Genomic DNA, 9,603 nt, shown 5'->3' with positions numbered 1-9,603 from the left:
CTGTCAAATTTTAAGTGGTTATTTGTTATTGTTAGTTCTATTAATTCGTTTTCTAAACTAATAACAATTATTTTTTGTTGGAGTTAGGTTTCCTGAAAAAGTAAATACAATGAGTCTTCGGCGATTTGGCTGCTTGAAGAAGGTAATTTGTTTTAATTATGTAGGTTAAGAATAGTTTTTTCATTTTTAGACATATATACATATAGGTACATATATGATTCGTTTTGCATTTCTTATTATAGTAGTGTCTAATGTCTTTAAATATCGCAATCTTAAAGTTTTATGGAATTGATGGAAGTCATTGGTCACTTATAAGAGAGGAAAAGTAATAACTTGAAAAAATTAGCATGGTGATTTTTACATTAATGTATTGGCAATAAAAAAATATTAATAAACTTAAATGCTCATGTAAGGAAACTTGTAAAATTTTCATATTACTGTTATTTTCCCTCATTACCTTTTGTAAATGGAACATTAAAAGAACAATGCAGATCATATGTGTGCCTACCCTTGAGAAATTAAAATGTTTATGTAATCATGTTTATGCTAACAGCGTGTTATGTTTAGTTTTAGTAACAAAAAAATTCATTAGTTATAATAGCAGCTAGATTTACAATCTGCCTAAAATTAATTGATCTTGATTCATTGTTTACTTTAATTTTAGTTAATGATTCCAGTACAAAGAGGACCTCAAGTATTGAGCCCTATTTTAAAACCATCAGTTCCGGATCATTCGTGGAAATGGAATATTCAGTTAAGAAACGCTTCAATAAGTACCAAAAGCTTCGAAAAAAAGACTGGTTTAATCCAAGGATTTTTCGAGAATATTAAAACTCAGTTTCAAAAATATGTGAGTTACATCTTGTACATATTTAAATCGTAAATGACTAAACTATTCTTTTCACTAATAAATCTTTTTCAGAGACTAAGAGCTACCGGGTTTCACCTATATGAATGTGTTGCTGATAACGTAGATCATATGAAGTTCATGAAAGGTTGGTACTTTTGCTTAATATCATCTAGAGAAATTAATTTTGACTTACCAACTTATAAAAGTACTCAAGCCACAAATTCGAACTCTTCTTTTCATGTGAAATGGTTTAACTTAGCAAAGTAGAAATTGGAACGTCGAAGAAGTGCTTACTGGCGATTTGGTGGAGGGAAGAAATCAATAGTTATAATTTATCTCTACTAAATTGCATCACTTTTGCAAAGATATCAATACTTAAACAAACGAGAAAACCTCTTAAAATTGTACTTCTGCTCATCTAAAATAATTAATTAGTTTAGTTTTTTTTTATTTATTTATTTAAATATTCTTACTAGAGAGTGTTGTGTTGTGTGATGTAAATAATAAAAGTTAGTTGAACTGATTATGTACATCGTACAGATCTTATTTTTTAGAACTTCGTATGCCTGATACGTTTAGCTCATGGTTTCTGGTTACCGAATTACATGTGTGGATGCTAATGGCAATGCTAATGGGAGAGCCTAAATACGGACGATTTTTAAGAAATTGTATTGTTGAAGCAATGTGGGAGGATGTAACTACTAGGGCTAAAAAATTAGGGGTAATAAATAGCAAAACACATCATTTACTAGGTAAATATGAACCACAGGCTTAATTCATTTTTTTGTGCTTTTAGACAGAGCATTTATCCATCGTCCGGTCTCAAATAAGAACACTATCTGAAGAATTTCAAGCAGCCTTAGTAAGTTATGATGAAGGCCTGTTAAGTAGTGACACTGTTTTAGCCGGAGCTATTTGGAGACGTTTGTTAGTAAGGGACCCTTCATGTACAGCAAAAGATCTTGAAGCCGTGGTGAAATACATTAGGAAATCGGTAAGACGACGAGTATAAATGTATATATACTAATAAAAATATATTTTTTTTTTATTTCTCGAATGAATTTAAGGTGGTAAATATTGTTTTTAATTCGACTAATTTTTCTGTTTGCAGATGGTGCAGTTAGACTCGTGGGATTTAGATACGTTTATATCAGAAAAAAAAATTCATTGGGTCCCGATTAGTGAAATATTTGGTGACCTGACTAGATAGTCTCGAATAATTATAGTGTAATCAATCTCTTTATCACGCATTTTGGATAAACTCTTCTATTTGTTATCGAAGCAGCTCATCAGTTATATTTTTTGAAAAGATACGTATTTGTTGAATTAAATCTTTTTTTTTAACTGGTCCTTTTTTATTTAAATCAATTCTTATGGAAATGATTTCATTCTAAGCTTTCGATATTGACACTTTTTTTTCTGAGACTGTAACATAGGTCTTAGAATAAATTAGGATTGTTTAAATACATAAATGGACAGTAAACGTCAGAGATGAGTCAGTGAACAAACGTTTTTTAGAATGCGTTCCTGTTGGAGAATGGGGGATTTTTGAGGGGGGATCTTTACTTTCTCAAATGGCTGTAGAAAGTATAGAGATCAACTAAGTGCTCCATCTAGATTTTCACTAGAATTCAATTTTGATATCTTCGCGAGTCTTTGTGACAAGGGTCCCTATTTTCGTCACAGCTGCTCCCCCCCTCCAATCACAAAATCATTGTTCTCAATAAATGTTTCAAAACCAAGTTAGGTTTAAAGTTTTGTCCTAATTCAAATAAAACCATTTAGCAGTTGATTAGAAGTCTGTTAGTTAATAGTAGCTCTAAAAATCAGTATTGCAGTGTCGGAATATTTTTACCAAACTAGAATTGTAGTACCAACACATTTCAAGTTAAAAAATGTACAAGTTTTAAAAAGGTTTAATAAATGTGGCATATAGGAACAGAGTTAAACTTCATTCCGCCTTTAGATCCTTGTTTAATTGAAGTGCCTTCAATTAAGGGCACAAAGAAAACAAATAAAAAAAATAAATGGATTTTAACTATGAGAACAAAATTGTTCATACTGTTTGAGGTATTGGACTTGAGAAAAACAGATATCTGTCGGTAATTTAGGAGACATGTATAATTAACTTACCCAAAAAAATTGAAGGGCTTTGTAACTGTTAAGCAGTAGTTGTAGGATCACTATTCAATTTTTCTGCCTTTTAAAAATAAGATTATTACAGCACTTTTTAAATTTTTGGGAAGAATCCCAAACGGAAGCGAATAATGAATAATCCTATTACATAAGAATGTACTTGTAGCAGGAGATTTTTATTAAAAAGAGTATTAGGCGGACTATTATATCGTCTCATGAAGGTATTGTTGAGGACTGATTTGATTATTGCAAAGATTTCAATAATATTCATTTTTCCAGAAAGGTAATTAAAAATATTATGAAAGCAAGTAGAGGAGAAAATTGAAAAAGATTCAAAATGTCTAATATTTTCGCATTGAGACTTAAACTGAACAAGTTATTCTTCTATTGGGCCTTATTCTTCTAAAATAGAAGTTAATTGCTTGTTCATGAGCCCAGATAGGTTAAAAAAAAATATATGTATCTAAAGAGAACATGTTTTAATAATATAAATTGTTACATGTCTATATTTAAATCATCCAGCATTTCTTCCAAAGTAATTCTATGCTGATCTGGATCGTCCACATCATCTGCATCAACAGCTACTTGTTGCCTAGGATCTTTGTAAATATTCACATTTTGTCTGTAAACTGGGTCCTCCTCTAAATCTTCCAAAAATGATGTATAATCCCTACAGAATTCAAGGGTTGAAAATTATTTACAATACAGTGAAATTATTGTCAAACCAAACGACAAAATGGTAAATTACTAACATATTTGAGGAACCAACACTCCCATCAACCTTAAGATGTTTTAGTTTCCAAGCGCGTTTCTTAATTCGCCCACCATAATACTTCTTGACCAATATTACATCAGGAACGTTATCCTTATTTAGTGCCTCGAAGTTATCATCGTTTATATTACTTTCGTTGAGAGTGTACCTATAAAATATATATTTAAAAAAATAATTCAATTATTTCTTAATTTCAGTTTAGTACCTTAGGATAATAAAGCAAATTTATTTTAAAAAAATAAAAAAAGAAAGGTAGAGATAACGATACCCCAAAACTGAGTCTCCAGGTTTCACAATGTGGCCTAAATGACTTCTAGTGTGGATAGTATTATCACAAATGCCAAGTTCAGAAGTTTTAACAACCCAAATATCAGCAAGGATGTGCTTTAAACAGAAAAGATTTATACAATTAAATAAATTCCAATACGAAAGTTTTTTTAAGAGATCAATCTAAATATATTTAATATATAATATACAAAAAGAATGTAAACTAATGTAAGGGAATTAATTACCTTGGATGATATCTGTCCCTGGCCTGGAAAGTTCTTCTTGCCAATAATAGGCTCAACATCCATAACTGTAAATTCAGTTAATTGCTTCGGATCAAACACGCTATTGAATGGATCTCTCCAATAATTGGATCCAGAAACTTCAGCGACTAAAACCAAAATAATCTCTATAATTTTTGACATTAAAGCTAATAAAAAAAAAAGAAATCAAGAGGCGGACAAAAACGTGAGAAGAAGCCGGAGAATTCAACCTTACAGTTATTATATATAAAAATTTAGTTTTCAAATTGTATACTAGTAAGCGAAGCTAGAATAAACCACATTTTTACTTTTTCTTCCTAATGATGTGCAAGAAAAGGTAAAACAAAAAAGATTTCCTGATTACTGGACGTAAACGCAATATTACTGAACCAGTGATAGATTTACTCGACTAAAAACATTTAATAAAGGATACAAATTTAAATCCTGTAATGGTAAATTTTCCATTGCACAGAAATAGTAACAAAGAAGTCTTCTTCCAGAAATGTTCAATACCTATAGGTTATAAAAATAGAAACAAAAGTAGGTAATCGCCTTAAGAACCCATACATCTCACACATAAAAAATTAGAAAACATTAAGGGATGAATATCTCAGCAAATATTAATTCTAATCTTCATTTCAATTATCTTGTAGTTATAAAAATGAATAAAAATATTACTCTTATTCGTTTTCTGCTCATGCCATGCCCATATCACTTGAGAAAAAAAAATCCAAAGGGTAAACTTATTTTAGATTTTGTTTAAAAAAACCTGACTTTCTCTGCAAAATGGAGAGTGTCTAATATAAAACTGACAGATCACAGAAGGTACAAATTTTTTCGACATTTGTATGAAAATGGATGCAATCAGTTTACTTTTATAACGAATTTTGAATTTTTAAATACATCTGGTTATATAGATCAATGAATCGTGATTTCAACTTAACAAACTTGAGCAATTGTTCAATAGAAATGCAAATAAAAAGGTCAAGTGATTATTTGACTAGACAAGTTACTTACTCTGAGCAGTTGATGGATCAATGAGATGAATAGCGTTTGTTACTCTTTGTACTAGACACAGCGAACTAATTCCTCCCAACTGGTTACTTGTTTTCTTTGACAGACAAACCATACTATCTTTGGAGACTGGTACGATTTCCACACTAAAAATTAATTTAAAAAGTATTACTAAACCTTAATAAAAATTTTCTTAGTTGTGCCGAATAATTTATATCCTACGATCTTGAATGCTTGTTGCATGAGAGCTCAGCAACGATTGTCTTGTGCCGACCCCTGACCACCATAATTTGCGTAGCCCAGGACCGAGAGCCCGCGAAAGTCTAGCATCTCAAGTAAGTCGTCTGCGGAGATAAGACCCCCCTGAAGGCATCTCAGGCAGACGTTAATTCCAGCGTGAGGGGAGATCAACGGTCACCTGTGGCAAACCTCCACTGACACAGTTACATTACAATGAAGTGTCGCCCGGTGCCCCAAGGTGATCGTTACCGCACATATATTTTACTACTCTGTACGCATTCAGCCTCGACATGAGTGCCCATCTCAGCTTGGGTAGGGATCTAGCGGTCTGGAAAGGGATAGACAGGATCAAAGGAGGGATAGAAGCAGGGATTAGCAGTGGGGGTATACCCTACTATGTGTACGCTATGCCCTATGTGTACTGTGTAAATGTATTGAGATATCTCAGTGTATGTTGCTCATGTTCATGTTGTTAGGCTGGGATACCAGCAGGGAGTGCCCTAAAGAAGTGGTTAATTCACTTCCCCCTACGCGGTTGCTACACTGTAAATTAGATCTAATAACTTCAGGCGTGACTATAAACTGGGACTCCATATTCCATTTCAGAACGGTTTATTGTAAAAAAATTACCCGTTTATTTTCCCATTTATAACTACCAAGAAATATAAGATTTCGAGGGTCTAGTACTTTATCAAGTGTAGTAATACGATTCTGTTGGGCTAACTAAGTATTGAATATGAAACTAGTATTTCAGGTGTAATCTTGCTGGTACATGCTCACGCCATTAGTGGCAAAAATAAAGGCACATCATTTTTGTTTCAAAAAATTTAAATCTATTCCTTGCAGCCTCATCAGTCACTCTGATATTGCCGGTTGTAGTGTTTTTCCGTCTTCGACGAGATTAGAACCTGACAAGTCAATGGGGAGGACATTCTACAAAAAGATGGATTAATTGCCTCGCCAACAACTTTGGCTAAAAAAAAAATTAGCCGCTATCATAAATATTGTCGCCATTATTCCATGTATTCCGTTCTCTAAAGGGTGTGGGTCTGAATTGACCAGCCCAGTTGCACTAGGAACCTTCATGAATCTAGATAATCTAGAAGTGACTTCGGCAATTTCCCTCTATATCCCTCTTCATGACAATTTCACAAAATCGTACAACTACATATTGTATCATAAGCTTTCTTGAGGTTAAAGAACACAGCCTGTATATGCTCCCTACGCGCAAATGCGTTTGTTTTTAACCTCAGAATCACTCATTTAATCCAACTGGGAGAGACCCGCTGAAGCCTGCTTGATGCTGAACAAATGGCTTCTAACAGCTTTTTTCATAAAAACATTATTTTTGAATATAATGTTATTTAAAGAAATAACAATCAATAAAATAGCGTTTCAAATAGAGGGTAAAAACATTTACCTGAAAGTAAACTTATAATTGTATACATTACTGTGAATGTCATGGGAAAGTAATTTCTTCGATTGTTGGTATCTTATAGGGAGCGCTGAATTAAGAAAGTCTAGCATTCGTCTAGCATGAGCTTCAGTGGAATAAAAGAAATCAAGCCCCTCTGTAACAAAAAAAAAGTTAAAAATTGTTGGGTAAAGGTAAAGTAAAATTTAAAAATAAACCTTAGAGCAGCAAATATTTTTCAATTGGCATACAATAAGAACTTACCATGTATTTGTTTAATTCCCAAAGTATTTTCATGTGCTTTGTGTTTCAATATTAGCTGTTCTAAATAATAAAATGTTTTTTTATTTTGCGCCTTCTGCCTTACTTGTACCTGTCAATAAATATTGAAAAGCTATGTATAATCCATTTATTTGTTTAATATAAAATTAAGACTAGAAAGGTAAAGTCATTGTTACTTACTACTGCCCTCCAAAAATTTTGAGCTTCAGTCCGATGACAATCGTCGCACATTTGATTAGCAATCACATATTCTACAATGAATACTTGTTGTAAAACTGCCCCTCCAATGACCTCTCCTTGTACAGTTAATTTAACCTAAAGAATAATAGGATTTAAGACTTATCATGATGGAATTCGAAAAATCTGTGTACAAGGAGTTTAATCAGATTGTAGCTTCAGCCACTAGTCACCCAATCGTGCTAACAACTACATATTTTCTGCTAGGGCTTATTTGCGAGCCCAAACGGCAATTTTGCTGCATGAATGTCCAGTCTTTTAAACGCAAACACTGTTGCTGCTCCTCCAAGTAACATGGATATCCGAACTATCTTAACATTTATTGATTTTATTATAATTTTTTATGAATTAAAATTTTCCCTAGCACCTTGTCTGAAATACATTGCGTTTTAGATTTTACACCGAAAATACACTTCAGTACAAAAAAAAGTTTTTCGATTTCTTTTCTTTTTTCTTAAAAACTACTCCAAAGCTTTTCTATAAATAAAATGGTGTACCATTGAATTACAAAAAAAAAAGTCTACAACAAAAACAAGAAAATCTACAGTTTTTATTTGGAACATTCTTCAACAAGAATTCATTTCAGGGCACTTTTCTCTGAGTGCTATTTCAGTGTAGACCTCGGCTTCATGTCCTACATAATATAAAGAGGGAAAAAATTATCTAAGTTTCGTTCAGTTTTTAGCTACAAACTCCTACACAACTGGTCTTACCGGATAGAATTAATAAAGCACTTGGGTGTAGATCAATTTCAAAGCATTTTTGAAAAAGCATAGAAACAGCTCCATCGCCGGAATAATATTAATATAGTACGTAAAATTATAAACTTGAACAAAATTGGATGACTAGAAATACCGTTACTTCAGATTTTGTGCATTGATTTTTTCTTTAATGATTTTCTCTAAATTTTTAGCTAAATTACAGCATTGGGCTAACAACTAAATATTAGATGGCTAGAATCTTTAAATTCTTATTAATATTACACCAAAACCATATTATTGTAATAAATTACTTTAATTCTCTTAGAATGTGGTTCGGTCCAAACAAAACCTGCGTCTGTAAGTTTTACTCTATTAAGGCCCTTTAGTTTTCGCAAACATAAAGCCAACAGCTCTCTAGATTCTAAGCTACAATGGATCCATTCAGAAGGGGGTTGAAAGTATCTAAAAATTATGAAAAAATAAGACCTTGTTGGCACATACATAAATGTCTTATAGTTCAAATAAAATTTATTACCTTTCACAAGCACGACAAAAATGAATGGTAGCTTGTTTTGGGATGCCTTCTGTGATATCAACCTCAGTACGAATGCAGCCAACGCACATATTTGCAGGGTTTGGCTCAATTGATACTCCACAATGACAACATAATCTGTTCAGGGAAGACAGGTTTAATTTAAATCAAGAAATACATCCCTTCAAATTAACCAACTTTCTTTACACCTACATTTTTCTTTTTACTTCAGTAAGGTGTTGGTCGTGTATGTATTCCATTGCGATTTGCGGTAATCACTCCTAATTATTGCCTTCCAACGGATTTATGGATTTAACTTAACCTGCGAAAACAGATAAGAAAAGATAACACATTAGAAAAACTTAGAAATAATCCTCCCTTTACTTCCTAACCTTCCTAATTTTACCCGACCACGTGATATTTCATGTCATGGTTTTGTTTCTTTTATAATCTCAACAGAAATCGTTCGAGTGGGGTTAGGATGTATGTTATGTACCCCTCTTTCATATAAAATAAATTTATTGAATATCGATATTACTGAATTAACATTGAATTTCACTAAGCATAACGAAAATGGAAGTAAAAAGAAAATCTACAAATGTATTGTATAAATATTAATATTACAAAATTATCAATTAAATAAGTCGTACTTGCGTATGTATATTCATATTCAGTGATTAACGAGTACGAAATGATGCAATAAAACATTTTAGACTAAGGGACAATATAGATCATTCCTTAAATAAATACAATAGCTTGCACGGTCGTTCCAAACATTACTCCAAGTAAAGTAAAAAAAAACTATTTTTTAAGGCAAGACCAATGCCAAATTTGTTTACTGCTAATTGTTTTAATATTTGAAGGCTGCATCCTGGAAAAAATATGTATTATTAGA

The 9,603-nt window shown here is 32.2% G+C and overlaps 2 protein-coding genes across 4 annotated transcripts; one reads left to right on the top strand and one right to left on the bottom strand.

Annotated features, from left to right (window-relative positions):
• The first annotated feature begins 1 nt into the window (after window position 1).
• On the top strand, window positions 2-2,192 carry Uqcc1 (Ubiquinol-cytochrome c reductase complex assembly factor 1). 2 transcript variants are annotated; one of them, XM_074135029.1, is made up of 6 exons: window positions 2-142; window positions 665-850; window positions 923-995; window positions 1,405-1,571; window positions 1,647-1,844; window positions 1,962-2,192. In XM_074135029.1, exons 1-6 carry the CDS (start codon window positions 110-112, stop codon window positions 2,058-2,060), a joined length of 756 nt encoding a protein of 251 aa, XP_073991130.1. In that variant the 5' UTR covers window positions 2-109; the 3' UTR covers window positions 2,061-2,192. The 2 variants fall into 2 exon arrangements, with proteins under 2 accessions (XP_073991130.1, XP_073991131.1); XM_074135030.1 differs by lacking the exon at window positions 2-142 and adding an exon at window positions 261-408.
• A 1,258-nt stretch (window positions 2,193-3,450) lies between these two features.
• On the bottom strand, window positions 3,451-9,515 carry Nmd3 (60S ribosomal export protein NMD3). 2 transcript variants are annotated; one of them, XM_074135013.1, is made up of 12 exons: window positions 9,359-9,515; window positions 8,922-9,030; window positions 8,712-8,846; window positions 8,488-8,638; window positions 7,419-7,553; window positions 7,221-7,329; window positions 6,963-7,113; window positions 5,306-5,448; window positions 4,271-4,416; window positions 4,027-4,142; window positions 3,739-3,906; window positions 3,451-3,656 (listed from the first exon to the last, which is right to left on the bottom strand). In XM_074135013.1, exons 2-12 carry the CDS (start codon window positions 8,966-8,968, stop codon window positions 3,482-3,484), a joined length of 1,476 nt encoding a protein of 491 aa, XP_073991114.1. In that variant the 5' UTR covers window positions 8,969-9,030; window positions 9,359-9,515; the 3' UTR covers window positions 3,451-3,481. The 2 variants fall into 2 exon arrangements, with proteins under 2 accessions (XP_073991114.1, XP_073991113.1); XM_074135012.1 differs by lacking the exon at window positions 9,359-9,515 and adding an exon at window positions 9,101-9,238.
• Window positions 9,516-9,603: the final 88 nt, after the last annotated feature.

Source organism: Rhodnius prolixus, unplaced genomic scaffold (assembly GCF_049639745.1).
Source record: "Rhodnius prolixus isolate KJV_2025 unplaced genomic scaffold, Rpr scaffold_5, whole genome shotgun sequence".
In the NCBI taxonomy this organism is placed as follows: domain Eukaryota; kingdom Metazoa; phylum Arthropoda; class Insecta; order Hemiptera; family Reduviidae; genus Rhodnius; species Rhodnius prolixus.
The sequence above is the reverse complement of the archived record's forward strand: the minus strand, read 5'-3'. Positions and strand labels throughout refer to the sequence as shown.